This window comes from Protopterus annectens, chromosome 13.part0 (genome assembly GCF_019279795.1).
Source record: "Protopterus annectens isolate FY-2018-M chromosome 13.part0, PAN1.0, whole genome shotgun sequence".
Lineage (NCBI taxonomy): Eukaryota > Metazoa > Chordata > Ceratodontiformes > Protopteridae > Protopterus > Protopterus annectens.
The window spans coordinates 442,214,868-442,236,501 of NC_056747.1; the positions used below are offsets into that span (position 1 = coordinate 442,214,868).

The following is a 21,634-nucleotide window of genomic DNA, read 5'->3' on the forward strand; positions in this document are numbered from 1 at the left end:
TTGCTCAGCAGTTATTCTCTTACGCTATTTCTCCCACACTTTTTTTTGTAAGAAAAGAGGAAAGGGCTTTAGTGGCCATCTTTCCCTTCCAAAGGAATCATCCAAGCATGCAGGGAGACACGGGGCACGGACCAAACTACATCAATTCAAACAGAAAAAATGTCCAGCACCAAACATATGAGGAAAAATAATTATTTATTCAGTTATCACAACAATGTGTAATAACCATAGTAGCATACCGGTTTCGGCAAAAATACTAAAGCCTTCTTCAGTGCATGGGTAACATTCAGTTAAAAATACATATATATGCGATAAAGGCACATCCTACTACATTAAATGGATTTATTAAGGTCAGGCTTAAACAATGCCCCTAGTCTAACAATCCAACTTAATTCTTTATTGTTGAGTATGGAATGCCATCCAGATTTATTGCCTCTGTGTCCCTGTCTTTCCCTTCCAACCTTGTGATTCTGCATTTCCTTCTCCTCTCTTTTCTCTATTTGGGAGTTTTGGCTGTGAAAGTGTTTGTATCTCTCTATTTCAGTTAGCACATCATCTGGACTAACAAATGTCTTGGTTCCCATAAGAAAAAACACCTTGAAGATATTGGGGTACAGAAGTTTAAACTTCAGATTTAACAGAAGTATGGCACAATATTTATATTTCCTCTGCCTAGTACACACCCAAAAGTCCTAGTCCACAAATAGCCTGTGTTCCCCCACTAATAGAATTTTCCCTTCCTTCTATATTTCTCCTAATAGCTGCTCCTTCATGTGGAATGTTTGCACTTTTATTACTACTGGTCTCTGGTATTTTATAGGGTCAGGCTATGGTTGGAATACTCTATGTGCCCAATCTGTCAGGATATCTTGCTGTGGAATGCAATTTATGGAGCAACTCAAGTCATCATTTTGTTGTTGTCCTTGCCTTCCACACCATCTGGAATATTATTAAACCTTAAATTCTCTCTCCTTTCCACATCTTCAATTTTGACAGTCTTTTCCTTCAATTCTTCTTGGATTGCTTCCATCTCTGCCAGATGCATAGTTGGATCCTCTTCTGTCTTCATAAGGGCTTCCATCTCATCTAAGTGAAGAGATAAGGCCTTCTCACCTCCTTCAAGCCATTTAAAACTTTCTTCCTGTTGTTGGTGCCTTTCTCTTTTTTTTTCCCTACTAGTCTTTAAAACTGTGAATCTGGTGGTACAAGTAAGCCTCATTAAGAATCCCACTAACTGCAAGGTACAAAACAATTTGTATAATTTTTATGCTTTTTCTCTTGTATTGGTCACTTAAATACGCCGACTGTTGTGTGTGTGAATTGTAACTCTCTGCCTCAATACATAAACCAAATCACATCACATTTAGGTGCTGTTTTCTCTAATTGTATGCTGAACTACACTGTAATAAGCTGCATTTGTTGTACAAATATGCAGACTGCTGTATGTATGAATTGTAACCATCTACCTTAATGTTTACACCACATCACATTACAGTAAGATACTGCTTACTCTAATCTTATGCTGAACTTCACTGAACTAAGCTATACTGGTGGCAAGAATATGCCAATTGTTGCTTGATTGAATTACAATCCTATGCCAAATGTACACTCCAAATGAAATTTATATAGTGCTGTTTCTCTGACTTAATTATTGACTATGATATGATCGCTTTGCAGTATAGTTGTACAATGTAGTTACCCAGTCTGCTAGAACAAACAAAGAGCTTCTCAGTTATTTTTCCTTACCTGGCTTATGAATTACTTTAATTAAGACGGTGTTTCTATATAATATTAATTTTGTAACCTTTTACCAACTTTCTTATAAGCACAAGGGCTGTGAATTTCAGTTCTTTTGACTGGCAACTCCACATTTTCATAATATTGGACAGCCTTATCTGGCCTATGAATTACTTTAGTTAGGACGGAGTTTCTGTATTACATTAATTTTGTACTGCTTTTACTAGCTTTGTTACAGGTACAAGGGTGGTAAATTTCAACTCTTCTGATTGGTGACTCTTCATTTTCATGATATTGTACAGCCTTTAATGAGTTTGATAAAAGTACAAGGCACAGTCAGTCAGCAGATAATTGCAAAGTTTGAACACTGCACTGCTCTCATGTGGAAGGTCTTATATAAATAATGTAACCTCATTGTTCTCAGCTCTGGCAATAATTGGTGAACCAGCTTAAGTCTTAATTGATGTAGCTGACACTGATACTATTTATTTTTAGCCTACAAAATAAGTGTTTTATGATAGTCTAACTTTCCCTTTCTTCCTTTTTTCTAGTCATTTAAAAGTTTTTTTTCAGCTGTCCACCCAAAAGTATCCTAAAGCAATATTAAGAACAATTGTTTCAGAATGAGCACTGCAAAGGAATCCTGATTTCCTGGATAAACTGTAACAGCATTTTATACAGCCTTACCTTACCATCAGAATGTGCCTAACCGTCTCCTATCTCTGCCTTCAAGAATTTAACTCTCTAGCTTAACACTACTCTACCCACCTCCTTCTCACTTTTACTACTCCCTGATATTTACTTTAAATTGTCTTACCTAAATACTCTGGTCTTCATAGATTGTTTTTTACCAGCTGTTCCTAGCTTGGGGTAGGCCCGATCAACTCACCCTTGCTAAGCTTGGGCTCACTTCACTTCCCTACCCTACCCCTAATCCCACCCACCATTATTCAATTACATTTATTCTTTTTAAAGCCCCACCCCTAATCTCCTGTCACCCAATCCCAGACTATCTCCTATTATTCAATTAATAACACTACACCTATCATACTTATCTCTTTTAGCACACATCTTCTCATATTATCCAAATAATATCTCCCTTAGCAAATAACTCTGCAGTATTACCTAAATATAGCCATACCCTATTCTCCTCACAAACCCAACCTTCACCACACACCTAACCTACGTATTTTCTACTTTTAATATCTCTTTATCTCGTACCATACAAAATGTTACAACCTAAACACACTACTCTTCTCACGTTACACACAACCACAGCTCCAATACTACTAACATATAATACTTCCCTCAATCACTCACAAATAAACCTAGCCCCAAAATCACCCAACTTTTCTACCCACCATGAAAAATACCTAAGAAGCTTCTCAAACATAGTAGCCAGCCTTATTGAGCCTAACATGCTATACTTCTCAAAGAGAAGAATTTTAGAATTCTCCTTAGAGCCCACTCAACAACTATATCTTGCCTCACTCTTCCACAAAACTGTAATTAACCAAAACAAATATTTCCCATACCTTAATGACCTAACCCAATGTGGGGACATCCACCCTAATCCTGGACCCTCCCGTAGCCATTTTCCCCCTCAAACCCCATCTACAAAGCAAATGATGCTAGTCACCCTGAATATACGTAGCCTCTGTAACAAAATAACCAAATTCCATTCCTGGCTAACACAATACTCTCCAGATATAGTAGCTGTCACTGAAACCTGGTTAAAACCACATATCAAAGACAGAACTTCTCCCACCCAGCTATAGCATACTGAGAAATGACAGCATCAATAAAAAATCAGGAGGTGTAGCATTAATTTACCTAACACTTATACATTACTACCTCTCTCTAAATCAATTCCCACCTTTAGCAATGCTGAAATTCTCATTGCATCACTAAAAATTAATAATACTAAACAACTCTGTATAGCAGTGGTGTATATACCCCCAGGCCTGAACATCCATATATTGGAAAACTTTCTCTCATAGATGTCCAAGAACATCTCAAATGAAACAGTAATCATGGGATATGTCAATATCAACTGGCTAAACCTATCCAAAGATGCACCAACAAATAGCATCAATCTCTATGGCTTTATTCAACTCATCACCTCTCCCACTAGAACACAAAATAACAACAATTTAAGTTCTGCCCTTGACTGGATCCTTGTCTCTGACACTCACAAGTACTAAAATGCCAATACACTTCCCAATACATTAATTGACCACCTGCCCACATATATTTATAGAAGCACCCCCACCCCAAAACCCAAAAACCCATACCTAAAAAGCATCCAGAAACCTAACAAACTTTAGCCAAAATCAGTTTAATAACATATTAAAAATCACTCATCTGGTCTATATTAAAAACTCTGCTTCTTGATGATGCTGTCAGTTATTTCAATAAGCTATGCTTAGATACCCTCAACAATGTAACACCACTTAGAACAAAAAGAATAAAGGCTAATCATGCTCCTTGGCTAACCAAACCCACCAAACAATTATTACAAATCAGAGACGGAGCATGGAAGGATTGGCTAAAAATAGAACCAACCCAAAATCTCCAAAAACTACAGGCAACTACGTAACAAAGCAAAAAATCAGTCATTGCTGATAAGAAAACTTAGGTTTCACAGCAACTAACCAACCATAAAAACAACCCAAATTTTTTTTTGGAAAAATATCACATCACTTCTCATCCCTGGCTCCACACAAATCCCCTCCCCAAACACAGACAAGACACCAGCTGAAGTGGCCAATATGTTTAATACCCATTTCATTGATAGCATAGCTAAATTTGTTATGGGCTTTAACTGTAGTACAAATTCTACTTCTACTTACAATCCCATCCCTCCCCCAAACAACCACCAACAACAATAATACTTCTCCCAATAACCAAAATCCTTCAGCTCTCAATACTAACACCTTTCTCTTTGCAACAAGTACCTACTACATTAATTTGTAAACTACCTCTCAAACTAAAACCTTGTTCTTCATCCTCTGATAATATTCCACCAGAATACTTAAAACTCACTGCTGACTCAATTGCCTATCCAGTAAGCATTCTTATCAATTGATCCATTGTGGAATCAAATATCCCTACCTGTTGGAAGAAATCTATCATAACCCCTCTGCACAAAGAAGGTAAAGCTAATTTACTAACAAACTATAGATCCATCTCCATCATTTCCCCTCTATCCAAATTGCTTGAAAACTGTATATGTATACAACTGCTAAACCATCTTATCCATAATAATCTCCTCACATCCACTCAACATGGCTTTAGTCTAGCACACAGCACTACAAACACTCATCTCTTTTACAGATATAGTCAGCAAAGCTAGAGACTCCAACCTATACACCTCAGTAGTACTATTAGATTTGTCAAAGGACCTTGACACAGTCTCACATGACAAACGTCTCCAGCAACTATCATCTTTAGGTTGGTTAACCCCCCACTTAGCTATGGTTTAATAGCTACCTATCCAATAGAGAACAATGTGTACAGTGGCAAGGTTGCCTATCCCAATATCAAACTAACAAAACTGGTGTCCCACAGGGGTCCATTCTTGGAACCTTCCTCTTCAACATATTCATCAGTGATCTATACACTGCCTGCTGCACAGAGAATGCCTTTACCTCAATAGAATAATGGCTAAACATTGCACAATTACTACTTAACCCTAACAAAACTAAACTTTTATTCTTCACCCCTAAAACATTCACATCTGGATTCAAAATCTGTTACCTAAACAAAACAGAGTTTCAAATAGTGCCAAGTGCTAAGCTACTGGGTATCACCATAGACAACAAACTCACTTTGACCGACACATACATAATGCCATTAGAAAAACTTATTTTAAAATATGGACACTTTATAGGCACAAAAACTTTATGGATCCAAATACCGAAAGGACACTAGCAAATACTTACTCAATCTCCTCTTTACACTATGGGAACCCATTCTTACTAATCTATACCTAACACTCAAAACCAAACATCAGTATTATTACTACAAAATTGTCAAATTTGCTACAGGCTCATCATACTGCACCCACCAATGCAGTGCTCAGAAACAGATAAACTGGCTAGAATTCACCCACTATCTTAACTATCTACAACTTACAATTGCACAAAAACTAATATACAAACCTGATAGCTGTCCTGCCTTACATTCCATTCTGCATACCCACATTCCCAGCAGAAATCTACGCTGTGCTGACAGACAACTCTTAGACGTACACAAGCCCAATAAAAGACCAGCAAGTGTCTCTACTCCTATACCATAGCTATGGAACAATCTTCCTATAGCAATATTACCAAATATAGAGAACACAAAAAAGTTCAAAATTGTACTAAAAAACTACCTTTTCATCTCATGGATCTACCCATGCCCTACAACCACCAACTTTCTTTTCCTTATCTATCTCCTCTCATCTGTCTTCCTACACTCCCAACCTCCTGATAACTTATCCATCTTTTCACCCCTTATATATCTGACTCTGTTTTCACATCCCCCTCCCACAAATCATTTTCTCCAACATAACACATCACACTATTTCCCTAACAACTTATCCTCACATTTAAACATCACTATTACTTCTGCATTTTACTCCTTTTACTTACACTAAGTTTTACTAAACACTTACCTTTCTTCTCCAGAACCTTTAAATGTTATATGCTTCTCCACTGACTGTACTTCAACCCACTGTTGAGTTCTGTGTAAAATACATCTTATGAGGCATTAACTTTTTTCTGTTTAATATTTAATTTAAAATTGTACATTTTATGCAACTTATTGTACCGCATGTATCTATCCAGTACTGTTTATAAATCCTAATGTTATATGCTTACTGTTATTTTTGATGTAATATGTATACTGTTATTGTCTCCTTTTTAAATTATTGTTGGAGCTTTTCTCCCCGGGCCTCCACTAAAAATGGGTTTCTAACCCAGCTGGACTTTCCCGGTAACCAAATGTCAATAAATAAATAGTTAAATACATTTTGTAAGTTTTATTAATATATATTCATTAAGGAATTCACTCATTTTAAGTACTTCACCATACATTCTGTTTATTTTTGAATGCAGATCGGCCATTTGTAGCAGATCTTCCCTGCCTTCTTCTGGATTTAAGTTCTGCAGTTCTTCCCTTGTGCTATGACTGGATGGCAAGACAGGACTGCAATTTTCAGCTTTTTTTTACCCCTCTTCCTGTTGTTATTCTGCTTTCCTCTAGACATTTATCAAAGCAGGATGTAGTTCTTGTGCAAAAGTCATGGCAACCCCCTACTTTAAACTACAAATGTCCTTGTAATCACTGTTAATAGGCTGGAAGGCAGGAATCCATATCTGTTCAACTAAACTCCATATCCATATTAGAAGTTGTAAAAAGGGGCTATTGACAGGGAAAGATGATTACATTGGCATGTATTTATTTTCTCCCTACAACTACTATTAAGGAACTTAAGAGATTTATGGGTGAAGTGATTCACTTCCAGCAAGGAATGTCATTTATGTGTGGGAACTGGAATTTGATATGCGAAGATGAATCAGGGGACCTAAAAGGGGAATATAACAAAGGAGGGTAGACTTCTGAAGAATATATGAGAATATTTGGGATGGAGGCTGTGAAATTACTTGCAGGAACCCAGATATAATTTACATATTATTTCTCAAGGTACTATACCTGGGTTAGACTGGATAAAAACTACATTTAATAGCATGTCTATTTAACTGAACATGTTGGAAAATATCCAGTAATAATTTTAGATCATGCACCAATAAAGACTAAGGTAAATATTCAAGGTAATCAAGTAAAAAATGAGACACTGGCACCTTCCTACTTTCTTATTAAAAAGAGAGAAACTTAAGGAACAGGTAGTGGATACAATTCAGGAGTTGTTAGGGAAGATGCACGTTTCTTCAGAAGGGATATAGTTAAAAAGAGGGATAGAATTAAAATGGAATCTAAAATGTGTTATAAATGAGAGATAAAGAAATATGGGAAAAATAACAGGAATTATTTAGCAGGATTGTCAAAGGTTAAAGAACTGGTAGACAAAGAGAAGTTTTAGAGAACAAGAAGAGGAAGAGCATTTGTTGAGTGCTAAAGGAAAAATAAGGGATAATTCAGATAACATGTATGAGTTTAGAAAGGTTGCTGTTAAGCAAATATTTTTGATAGCTCCAGAGCACAAATACGATTAGTACAATAAATAGAAAGGGGTGTTGTCAAATTTAAGGAATCTCTGACTAGAAAAATAACCACAGACTCTATGAAGGCATTAGCGATATTTTAGAAATTCTATGAAAATCTGTATAGAGCAGAGAAATAAGGGAACCAAGAAAAGACACAAATGGAAGACTTAAGTAGGTCAAAGTTAGAGGAAGATGGGGCTCAAGACATAATAGCTAAGATGGGAGGGGGTGAGATAAAATTGTGATGTATAATCAATCAACAGACAAGTCTCCAGGAACAGGTAGTGTTCCTCTGGAAGTTTTGAAGTTAGGAAAGAAGAAAGTAATACCTGGTAGGTTATGTTTAACAATATTTTAAAAAAAGAACAGTACAAGCATCTTGGAAGAAAGCTGTGGTGGCTGTACTAAACAAAGTGGGCAAAGACCCTTTAAACCCTACGTTATAAAGATCAGTTTCAATTTTGAAACATGATTATAAACTATTCATGTCTATACTAGTTTAGAGAATGGCTGGGATGTTGCCAAAACTGATATATATGGATCAGTGTCATTTTGAGGATGGGAAGCAAACATCTGAGAACAGAGCTCTCAAATAATCAGGGACATATTACAACAGAATCAGGGACAAACCCAGAAAAAATCAGGGACATTTTTAAAATATTAATGCTATTCACTTGACACATTGGCAGAATAAAAGAATGTTAATTACTATACATTATGTGAAATAAAATAAATATATACCTCTTACTTACTGCCATTATTTACTGAGTATAATTCACCACCTTTCCTCCAAGAGTCACCAGTTTTAGGAGAGATTAAGAGGGACAGAGCTAAATTTTGGAGCCTAAATTGGGGACATCCCTGGAAATCAGGGACAGTTGAGAGGTATGTTTGAGAATATTAACAGAACAATGATGATTAAAAGGGTAGCAGAGTGTGAGAACCCCCCCTCCCCAGTTGTTGGTGGGGTCTTGATACAGAGAAGGTATTCAATATAGTTTGCTGGGATTTTATGAATAGGGGAATATTAGCTTTTCCATTTCCTAACAGAATAGTGGGATTAACTGAAAGATATATGAAGAGTTGGTGGCAAGAACTAAGGTGGGAGAGTTCCTCTTTGGCAAGCTGTGTTTAAACAGAGGAGTGTGGCAGGATTGCCCGCTTTCTTCCTTGATATTTGCCTTTTATTTAGAGCCATTGGCAAAGAAACTGAGTGACTCACAAATAAAAGGGTATAGCTGGTATGCTACTGAAGAAAAAATAGACTTATTTGCAGATGATAGAGTATATTTAATAAATCCATAAATTGATATTTCAGCATTGCAGAACATTTTGAGACAGTTTCAATTTTTTTTAGGATATAAAATAAATGAAGACAAAACAGAGGGTATAGCAGTAAACTATGTTCCTACACATGAATTGATTCATCAATACCCATATTTATTTAAACATTGTAAGACAAAGTATTTAAGTGTTTGGATTAAAAAAGATTATATTATAGCAGCTAAGGATAAGTGGGAAGAAACTAAATAAAAGATACTACAAACATTGAGAAGTTGAAAGCTCTTGGCTGTGGAAATGGATATTAAGGTACAAAGCAGTACATACAGATCAGGCATATATTTGTCAACCAGAGAAAAAATTGCAGACCAAACTTAATTAAGAATTAAAAATATATAGTTTGTTTAGAAAGAGTGCAAGAGTTAAATGAGACAGATTGATTTTTCTCTTAGAACAAGGTAGTTAAGGATTACAAGATTAAAATGGATATTTTAGAGATACATGGTTAAGGCTCATATACATAAAACAAGCAGAAGACTACAAATCAAAGTGGAAAGAAATGGTGTTGAAATGGGGCACAAGTTCACAAAATAATGAGAAAGTAGGATTTTAGACGTAGGGTCTGAAATATAACAACACCCACTATACAGAATATTATATTTACAGATAGCAGAAAATATTTTGAGAACTAAGGCAACACAGGAATGGAGAAAGGAGATTTTACTAAAAGGAATGACTGCAAGTAAGGTAATTGAAAATACTCAAAAGGAAGCTGTAAGTTACTGAAAATTGGCAAAGGAACAAAGGTATTAGGAGTAAATAACTAGGAAGTGAACATTCTCTAGATGTCACTGTTTATTAGTTCTGAAGAAGTCTTGGTAAATTAGATGAAAGCACTCAACTTTGTTGTTTTTCAAAGTGTCTCTTTCATTAAAGTGGATTTTTACATCGCATTTTAGTTGCTGGCTGATTGATGTGGCATTACACTGTAGCTTCCACACACACAGTTTTTTGTGGTTACTAGTTTTGTGGGTCCAGTTCTGATGTTTTAGGGAGTGAAAATTGCTAGAGTGGGATGAAGTCAAACAGGTGTTTGGACTGTGGGTCGGAGATTGCCTTTCCTACCATAGACTGATAAGTGTAGGCAAAGAAAAAAGGATAGGGGAGTGTTACATGAAAGACCAGCTCTAATTGCGTTTATAGATGAGTCTAGAACAGAAGCAGCATTTAAAATAGTGATAATTAGTAAGACATATAAAATAACGCATGGTAGCTATAAGAATCAATCGCTGGAAAAGACTGGGAAATGAAAATGAAAAGGCAATATACAAAGATTCAATGGGAGGATATTTGAACGGCTCCAGGTATGCAACAGCATCTAGAAAGGTTTAAGATTTTTGCATGAGAAGTCTTTGCTTAGTTATTTTTATACCCCAAGCAGACATCAGAGAATTTTTCCATGTGTAGACAGCAGTTGTTGGAGGTGTGGTAGGAAAGAGAGGGGTACTTGAGAACATGTTTATGGTGAATGTAATGAGGTGGTAAATTTTAGGAATCCTTACAGGTTACTTTATCAGAAATGTTGGGGGAGCCAATTATTGTAGCAAAGGAAATGATTCTTTTGAGCATGGATATAGAAACTGAATTGCCTAGACATAGTAATGTCATACTAAGTTTAATGCTGTTGGCTGTCAAAAAAGTAAACCAATTGAAACATAATTACTGAGTGTGTAAAGAAGATAAAAGAAACAGAGGTTTTTTTTAGAAAAGGGAAGGAGTAAACCACATAGAAATAAGTGGAATCAACAGGAACAATACATACAGAATAATGTTAAGGGAGAGGAGGAATGAAATTTCAAGGAAGGCAGGACTTGAGCAATTTATGTAATGTTATGTTTAATAATTGTTAAAAAAGAAACAATATGTATAAAAAGAAAAAAATTTAATAGTTTTGTTTCTCATTTATAACTGAAATGTGTACTCATGTCACCATGTAAGATATGATGTTAATAAGTATAAAAAACATAAATTTGACCAGCTAGGAAGTGACTGGTTTCAGCAGGATAAAATATAAATTTGCCTACAAAGTACCTTCTTGTTAAACCTTACCAATTCACCTGTGAATAGTGGTGTTTATTTTGAGCCAAAGACTCACTCATTCTACTGGTACAGGCATAGAGCATGAGTTCCTCATTTAAGTGAGGAGCGTGTCCTGAATGGGCAACCCATGCTAGACATCAAGCAAATAATATACACCCTAGCATGGCATTTGGGTCTGCTGTAGGTGGGTAGCTAATAGTGTGTAAATACAGCTGACTAAAGAGTTAGGGGAGAAGAGTGCCATGGCCAGGCAAATGACAGAGATAACAACTCTGCATACCTCACCCCAGCAATCAGCTTAATAAGTAGGAGGTAATGTTGGTGGGAGAAGGACCTGACAGTGCTTATGAAGTCCTGTGGTATCCTGAGAGACCAGTAGGTAAGAAAAGAAAACTAAGGTAAATACAAAGTAAAATACATAAATAAAAAAAAAACACAGTACATGCATACATATGTAATACACATAAATAAACAGGATCTCCGAAAAGTAATTGAAACCCTTTTTAAGCAGAAATGAATGTTATCCAACACATAAAGATACTTACTGATGTCTTCCACAATAAACTGGTGCAACTTAGATGTTGATCCCAGTGGATTCACAGCAGTCACATTCAATGTGTACGGTGTTACTGAAAATAGATGAATGTCTCTGATTATACAGCTGCTCTCCTCAGGTACAATCTGCTTGCAGTTTTTCACCTCTTCATTCATTGCAATTCCATATCTATAAAAAACAAATAAAAGAATGCAAATGGAGACAGTAAAAGGGTAAAAAAATCATCCCAAAATCATATGCGACACTTGCTGTGTTTAAACTTACTCTGAGTTGTAGATTACTTCAGCTGTTATAAAACCTAATGTATTTACCTGCAATTACTCTAACCTGAGTGCTTTTGCATTTCTGTCTCTAATGTGTCTCCTTATCTAATTTTTCATACCATCTTTACAGGCAACTCCTATATAAGTTTTTAAACTTTTTATTAAACTTATCGAACGGACCGTTAATCCGAGTTGCTGGTACTTGCTTTTACTGGTCAATTTTTATTAAACCCCATTTTAACAATGAAATAAGTACACATATATTAATCGAAATTAAATCAAAATGTACAATTTTCATCATTACTTTCATGCAGTATACAGATGTTTTCTTTTGTAACAATTATTATTCATTCCAACATTACAGAAAATGCACATTTTCTACCTTCCCTTAAACCTCACTCTTCCTCCTGAAGATTATACTGCATGTAAATTCCATTTACTTCTATGTAATTTGCTTTTTCTCTTTTCTAAAAATCCCATCTTCAGTCCCAGCATATTTTCTGTAGTTTACGTACCCTTTCTATGTCCATGTAGGTTTTTGCTGGGGTCTTTGGTGTCCTTTCATATCTCAAATGTATGCTGAATAGGCTATTGTTGGTCTTCCAGATTGTCTGTATCGTGTGTGTGTGGGGGGGCTCCCTATTATTTAATTGAAAGATAACATCATTGAACAGCATTTTATCAAGTATGCCCTTTGTTGAACCTTTCTGACTGAGATCCCATTATGGTAGGGATCAGGAAGTTTGCACTTTTCCCCACTGCAGTGCGATCTTAGAGTTGGTATATATAATTAGCGGGGTTCAATGAATGGTATTTCCGATGAAATACTGAAATGCCATTCAACAGTATTATCCATCAATTATATAATATAATAATAATAATAGTGTGTGTGTGTGTGTGTGTGTGTGTGTGTGTGTGTGTCTGATGGTCTAGTATCTGATCCAGGATTGGTCATATGACTTAGACCCATAGCTTGCCATGTAAGACTCCAGCTCCTCTACAACCCTGAAAATGATAGAAGGATTTTGAGAATGAATGATTACTGTAGCACATACCCCATTTGTAATAGGCAAAAATGTTACTTTGCTAAACAGACAGAGAATAGTAATGTGGTACAAAATGTCTGTTGAACAAAATGAGAGTATAAGATGCAAAGAAATGGATATGAAGATGAGATCTCTTGCTACATTCTGATGGTTTGTTACACAACATAAAAAATTAAAGTCAGCTGTTACAGTCATAATATTCTTTGAATAAATGCTAGTTTGTAATTTGTTACAGAGTCCTGAAACTGCCAAAATAGCATCTGTACAAATGAATGCAAAATCTTAATTTTCTGAGTTTTCAGTGCTATTTTGCCAACCTCAGCACAGTTTTTATGAAACTACTTGATAAATTCTGGGATCAGAAATTTCTGTTTGAAGTAAATCTCACAAGGTGATTCTAACATCTTTTTTTTTTATTTGTTAGTGTAGTAATGTATTTTACTCTGGATCTTGAAAATACAAGCTACCTAGCAATATTAAATACAATGAAAAAAAGGTTTTATTGTAAAATATTGAAAACTGTCGCTTATGAGGAGGCCAACACTAGCTGATGTTAATAAGAATGAGGAACTGATAAAGTTGCTTTAGAGTGTGCACATGGCATTATTCTGTTATACACATTTACACTAAACACAAGTACTGGCAGTGCCACTGATTGAGTGTGAGTCAGCTAATGTTAATAACAATGGGGGAACTGATAAAGTTATTTTAGAGTTTGCACATGGCATTATTCTGTTATATACATTTACACTAAACACAACTAGTGGCAGTGCCACTGATTCAGTGTGAGTCAGCTAATGTTAATAACAATGGGGGAACTGATAAAGTTATTTAGAGTGTGCACATGACATTATTCTGGTATACACATTTACACTAAACACAACTAGTGGCAGTGCCACTGATTCAGTGTGAGTCAGCTAATGTTAATAACAATGGGGGAACTGATAAAGTTATTTAGAGTGTGCACATGACATTATTCTGGTATACACATTTACACTAAACACAAGTAGTGGCAGTGCCACTGATTCAGTGTGAGTCAGCTAATGTTACTAACAGTGGGGGAACTGATAAAGTTGTTTTAGAGTGTGCACATGGCATTATTCTGTTATACATGTTTACACTAAACACAAGTAGTGGCTGTGCCACTGATTCCATGTGAGTCATAAAAACTCTTGCCTAACACACATCAGCATAAAAGATTTGTGCAGCTTTGTACTGCTCACACAATACAACATAGTCATACTCAATTATCTCTGGGCTATGCTTATATTACAAGTGATTCATAAATGAATGGATTGCATATTGCTGGCCTACTTCATGCCATGATTTAAGACAAGCATTCTAGTGTTACAGCCCTAATATCTCAAAAACCCTTCTTCATATAAGTGTGGTTCAAAATTAATGATTCATGCCTTTGGAAACTTCCTCAGTACCTGCCTCCTATTGGTGCAGTTGCACAATGCAGACTGAGCTGCAAACAGCAGGATTACACTGTTTGGTGGTACGCAGATCAGCTCTTTAATGGTATATCACATAGTGAGCATTACATAAACTAATGAAATATAGAAGGCTATACATGGACAGACAAAGACCACTGTATAAATCATTTTTTTATCATAACATAACACATTGAGAAAGAGAAGGGCATTCCATGATCAATGAGCTTTCTAGACATAAATAACAGGTGGTAAGAGTTATCATGGACAGTCAACATTCTGAACATAAGCAGAAGGTTTAAGGTGTACCCCCATTTATCATGTAAACTAATGAGAGGTAGAGTGGATGACCCTAAACATTGAACACTACATTGTAATATCTGTGGGGGGGGGTGACAGATCCAATTGGTACTACCCAACATGAAGGAGGTTTGTACTGTTTGGGCAACACTATGCCAAGCAGATCTCTTGCTGCTGCCTGATTGGCAGCGCCAGTTTAAACACACAGTAAAGACCGCTCGTATGTCACCAGAGAGACCTAATAATGTAGTCACCATATAGCCTGTCAATGCCATATGATAAGCTCCATGGTGTAGAGCTACATTTCATTGTGATCAAATACATTTTCATGAATCCTTCCCACTCACTCTCATAACTTTGGATGTTTGTAATACATACATATATATATATATATATATATATATATATATATATATATACATATATACATATATATATATCTATATCTCTCTCTCTCTATATATATATATATATATATATATATATATATATATATGTATATATATATATGTGTATATATATATATATATATATATATATATATATATATATATAGTTTACCACCGTATAACTGACGGACAGATGGTCGAGCCCTGATGACCGAAAGGAGTGCGGCAAATATGTACATTGCCGAAGGCAACTGTATCGAATCGCAAACCCCTTTGTGACCCATGTTAGCACTCGTTTTGGATGTAGAGTGGTCGAAAATGTCGCATTTGGTGGTTTTGCGACATTCCGACTGTTCGACATGAAAAAATTTGGTTACCGGAATTGATCATTGTTGGGTTCGACTGCTGTGTGTTCGGTTATGCGGTGGTAAACCTATATATATATATATATATATATATATATATATATATATATATATATATATATACACACACACATATGGGTCTACTTGATATGTCCAAAATTTTAAAATGTCGACTTGCAGATGGCCAAGACCATATGATCGACATTTGAAATCTCGACCATACAAGTAAAACACAAAACACAAACACAATCTTACCTTAATGCTGCTAGCAGGGAGGCTTTCCCCCCTGGACCGCCCATAGGGGGCTCTGTCCCCCCGTAACTTAACTATACCAACTCAGAGATCGGACTACAGTGCAGAAGTGGAAATCTTTCCATTCTGCACTGTAGCATGATCCCCATGGTCTATATTTCAAATGTGAATCATATGGTCTTGGCCATATGAATGTTGACATTTTGAAATGTCGACCATTAGAAGGGGACCCATATACATATATATATATATATATATATATATATATATATATATATGTGTGTGTGTGTGTGTGTGTGTGTGTGTGTGTGTCAGGTTTCAGTATAACATTTTTAAGCTTTCATATGAACACAGGAAGCAAATACTGGAATATTTGGTATGAAAGGTGTTTGTACAAGGTGATCATGGACACCCTCATTGGCACAAAACTGTATTTTATCTTGCATCTAAAATAAAGAGGTATCACTGTGACTTTTCCTGAAAGATCTAAATTATGCCATTGGGAAAAGTCACAGGCAAGCTATGATGCACCATGAGTTATACTTTATCATACTACAGCAGTGACACCTCTTTACCCTATTTCAAAATCACATGGCTTCAAGATCCAAAGCATTTTAACAGTCTTAAAAATACATCACCAGTAATTGGCTGAAACAGAACTACTACTTTCTGGATTACTAAATGAGATTTGTTGCTCAGAGATGAAAATATATGTAAGTTCACGTTAACTTCAAATAAGAATTTCAGCTTATGGACAAAATACAGACACTTATACATTCAATGTTAAATATTATATTTTAACATATAAAAATATATTTGATATCAGTTAAGTCTGTTGGACATTTATTTTGTCAATAGACCTAACTGGTAGTGCTGGTTCCTTTAGTTGAAGGCAGAAGCTTATGCATAAACTAGAGATACTTATACATTACATTTAAAAATTATATTAATATATATATATATATATATATATATATATATATATATATATATATATGATAGCAGTTAAGCCTGTTGGACATTTATTTTGTCAACGTACTTAAATGATGGTCATGGTTCCTTTAGTTGAAGGCAGAAGTTTATTGCTGCTTTCATTCATTCAAAGGTTTTCTAATCACAATGTTTAGTTGAGGATGTGTGTGTTTGTTTAAGTTAAGTGAATGTTTGGGTTTATGCCAAAAATTTTGACAATAGTTTTATAGGTCAGAGAGTATATGCAAGTGTTTGGGGGGGTTAAGGTTAGTGAAAGGCCTAAGAAAGGAAATAATTTTAGTGTTGTGTGTGTGGTAATGTGTGAAGGGTTTCAGCTTTATGAGTCAGAATGTGTAAGCAAGTGTTTGCTGGTTAGGGTTAAGGGTTAAGGCTAGGTTAGGGAAGAGTTTTAATGTTATGCACGTTTGGAAATGTGGGTGGTGTGCCCATATGTCCTGTGTTGTGGTATTGTCAGGGAAAGAGGTTCTGGTCAGGTAATGATTGTTAAAGTTAGGGGTAGGGTCATGGTTAGGGTTGGCATACATGAGTAAAGTGATATGGGGAGGATGAATACCAATCACATTCAAATAACAAAGAACAAAATCATTTGGTTCATGCAGTTAGCCATTATATTTTTGTGACTTGAATTTGAGTGATATTAAGGCCAGACAGTGTCTAAATGATGTCAAATGCATATTGTGGACAATCTAATCCTTAACATTACAAAATGCAAATTCTTGGGCATGACTTTTGATCCTTCACTACCCATACAGATAAAATAATAAACAGGGTGTTCCCACACATCTCAAGTTGTTATAAAATCTCTCATCTCTTCTCTCCTTCAGCCAGGACAGCCATTGCTAAAACCATTCTCCTACATTAACTTGAGTATGGCTTACACTTATTTTCACTACACTCAGCCTATACAAAAACAACACAAACAATTAACTGAAAATAAGATGTTCAGATTTGCTTTATTAGCTGACTCCCACACTCACCACTGCAACCTCTCTAAGGAACTCTATTCTCTGTCTACTGCTGATAGACATCAGTTGCTTATTATCGAAAATATCAACACTGGATACTGATCACCTTTATGATCTAAACTGCCATTCAGGGACCAGAGTCATTAAGAAGTAGCCAGGAAGACAATCAAGCCCCCTTCAAAAATAGAATGGGGAAAAGGCTGAGGCCTGCTGCCTGGAATCACATTCCCAATGAAATTAAAATTCTTTCCAAACTGAAGGGATTTAAAGAATCCCTACAATATCACCTTACCAATAAAGCCAGCTGTAAATGATACAGGAACAATGGTTAGCCTCCATATTTATAACACCTAGCAGTGTCATCATTACTTCAGCAACAAATGTAAATACTCCACCTAAGTTACATTGTCTAACAAGTGGCACAATTTATTGTTTATTCTTAACTCTTTAATGTTGAGTACAACAGCATAAATTTCTCTCTCTGTCCTGTTCTGCTTTGTTCAATTGTAAATCTCAGTTCAATTGTAATACTCTGCTCTGTTGCACATGTATTCATCTGTAAAGATCTCACTGTATGTATATATGCATTGTATGCTCCTCTTGAGTCAAGGTATGGCTGAAGAGGGTCCGTATACAAGCCCACCCACCCAGTCAACAAATGTAGATAAAGAAATATATAAATAATGAAACAAAGTGCCTTGGGGATTTAAACCTGCAGCTGATACTGCCATGCTATAGCTGCAGTAATCTTTCCTCAAGAGGCTTCTGCTTAATCTGAATTCTGTCTCAGACTGGACGCCATTGCCTCCTGCCTTTTTTTTTTTAAACTGAACCTGGAGTTTCCCCTCCTGATCATCTCAAGGCTGCTATCAGCTTCTCAGAGTTCTTTTGCTACCATGGTGTTGAATGACCAGTAGAAACATAGATTGTGAGTTAAAAGTGGTTTATTGTACAGCCATGGGTCTAGCTACATGCACATTCATGACTTGCACATAACTGAACTTGCTTAACATCGCCTTCCTCCATGTGCTTCCTTAAACTACAGTAGCTGTCAAGGTACAAACAATCACTGTTCTACATCCTCCCTCTTTAACTTTGTTCTTGATTTCAAATACATGAACAAATTTACTTTAATGTTTTCTTTAAACACATTCTAGAATTAAACATTATATTAACAGTTCAACATGGCCTGTCTGATTTCAGGTCCACTTCACTGTGTATATTTAGGATTGGTTTTTGCAGACTCTTCCTGCCTATGTCACATACAGATTTTGATTTGAATTAGAAACAGCTGTCGTTAGAGGTTTATTCAGTACTGAAGCATTACTTTGTATTTCAGGACCTTGTGAATAAGGCGGTCTGTCTTCTTAAAGCTGATTGATTGGCAATTCACTCAAAGAACTGGAATCACCAGTACACTCAGTCTATTGTGGTTTTGGCTTTGGAACAGGCAAAATGTGTCTGTGATTTCTTCTGTAGTCTTCCCAAATGGACTGAATTATCTAGGACCTTGTTTCAGCACAAATGTCCTTCGCAATAACTACATGATCATGACCTTTGAAGTCTGCATTCTAACCACTTCACTTTGCAACAATGGTTGGAAAGGCTTACTGGTTTTGTCTTGAAATAACTTCCATGAATTATGCTTTTTCAATAGTTGAACTTTGACTATCTTATTATTCTTTGAGGTACGCACTAACAGTTGTTTGCTGATTGGAAGAGTTTGCGTTTGTCTTGACATCAGTCTTTGAGCTGGTGAACCAAGCGTTTGGTAACAAGGAATGTTTCAAAGGTTTAGGAAATCAAGGAAAACATCAGTTTCATCTCTTTTGGATTTTTCCATTAAATGCTTTGCACTGCGGACTGCATGCTCAGCTAGACCATTAGCTTGTGGGTATGTGGCACTGCTGGTTACATGAATAAAGTCCCAAGATCCTCCAAAGTCTTTAAATCATTGACTAGTGAATCATCTAGTGTTATCTGAGATGACTTTATGTGGGCTTCCATGGACTGAGAAGTGCCTCTTTAATTTTGTAATTACTGTGCCAGAGGTCAAATCATGGAGTAAATTGATTTCAAACCATCTGGAATACGAATCAACTAGAAACAGATAATGTTGACCATTCCATTCGAAAATATATGCTGCTACTGTTGACCATGGTAAATCGGGGATTGGGTGTAGATGAAGAGGTTATTTTTGTTGATGCAGTTTGTTACTGTTGCAAACTGAACATGAAAATGTATCTCTTTCAATATCTTTGAACATTGAGGGCCAGGGCACAATGCCTCTTGCCCTACTTTTAGTTGATTCAGTGCCTGGGTGGCCTCTGTGCAGAGTTTGTATATAGTTCTTTTGCAATGATTTAGGAAATACTACTTTGGGCCTTTCATATTGATGCCATCTTCCGCTATGAGCTCATCTCTGAATGGGAAATACTGTTGAATTTCAAGTGGCAAACTTGTCTGATGTATCAGCTAGCCTTGGTTGATAATATTACTCAGTTTGTGAAGAACTGGGTCTTTAGCAGTTTGATTTTTAACTCATCGACCTGTGATGAAGAAATGTGCTTGACTTCCATAACTTCAAAATCAACTATCTCATTTTTGTGTTGTTCCGTCATCTTTCTGGGTGCGCGTGACAAGGCATCAGCAAGAAACATGTGTTTACCTTTTATGCAGACAATAGTAAAGCTGTACTTTTGTAACTATAACATCATACGTTGCAATCGTGCTGGAGCTGTGTGTATCAGCTTGTTCAAAATCATTATTGGTGGATGGTGATATGTTTCAGCTTGGATTGCCTTCAGTATATATAGCTATTGAATTTGGAGGATGCAAACACAACAGCAAGAAGTTCTTTTTCTATTTGTACATAGTGCATCTCTGTTTGAGTCAGGGTATGGGATGCATATGCAATTAGAATGCCCTCCTGAAGACATGCTGCACCAAATCCATACTGAGAGACTTCTCAGTAGAGTGTCACAGGCTTATGGACATCATAGTATCTCATTGTGGGATGGACTGGTAATTTTCTTTTTTAAAGTATCAAATGCCTCTTGGTGCTTTTCAAACCATGACCATTATATATCTTTATGTGTCAGCTCACACAATGGTGCAGAAAGTTCACTGAGGTTTGGGTTGAATTTTCCCAAATAATTTATCATACTCAGAAAACCCTGTAAAAATGTAGTATTCTCTGGAATGGCATTTCATTGACTGCTGTTATCTTTGATGGATATGGCTCTGAACTTGTGAACACGTGACCAACATAGTTAACTTCTTTCAATTTGAATTTGCATTTCAGAAGATTTAGCTTGAGGTTGACCTCACATGCACAGTCTAGAACTTTCCTGAGATTTCTGTCATGTTCCTATTCTCCACTGCCACCAACAATAATGTCATCCATAATAATGGCATAAGGATATCCAGCAAATATCTGTTCCATGGCACACTGGAATACTTCACTTGGCGACTGATTCCAAATGGCATTCTTAAAAACCTGCATCTGCCAAATGGTATGCTGAATGTTGTTAATAAAGAAGACATGTGATCCAAAAGGAGTTCTTTGCATCTAAAACTGAGAAAACACTCGAACTTGGCATTAGTGCTCCTACCTTCTTTACTGTCTGCATTGGATGATGAGGACATTTGAGGGCTTTATTTAAGTCTCTAGGATCAATGCATACATGAATGTCATCTGAACTTTTCTTGTGGGTTGCCACCATGGATGATACGCATT

General features: G+C 36.1%; 1 protein-coding gene across 1 annotated transcript in view; it reads right to left on the reverse strand.

The window, feature by feature from the left end:
* Positions 1–21,634, reverse strand: part of EBI3 (Epstein-Barr virus induced 3) — a 310,262-nt gene that overhangs the window by 120,379 nt on the left and 168,249 nt on the right. Inside the window, exon 5 of the mRNA XM_044054087.1 lies at positions 11,876–12,054. Within this exon, the coding sequence (XP_043910022.1) occupies positions 11,876–12,054 (179 nt within the window). The remainder of the gene's footprint in view (positions 1–11,875; positions 12,055–21,634) is intronic.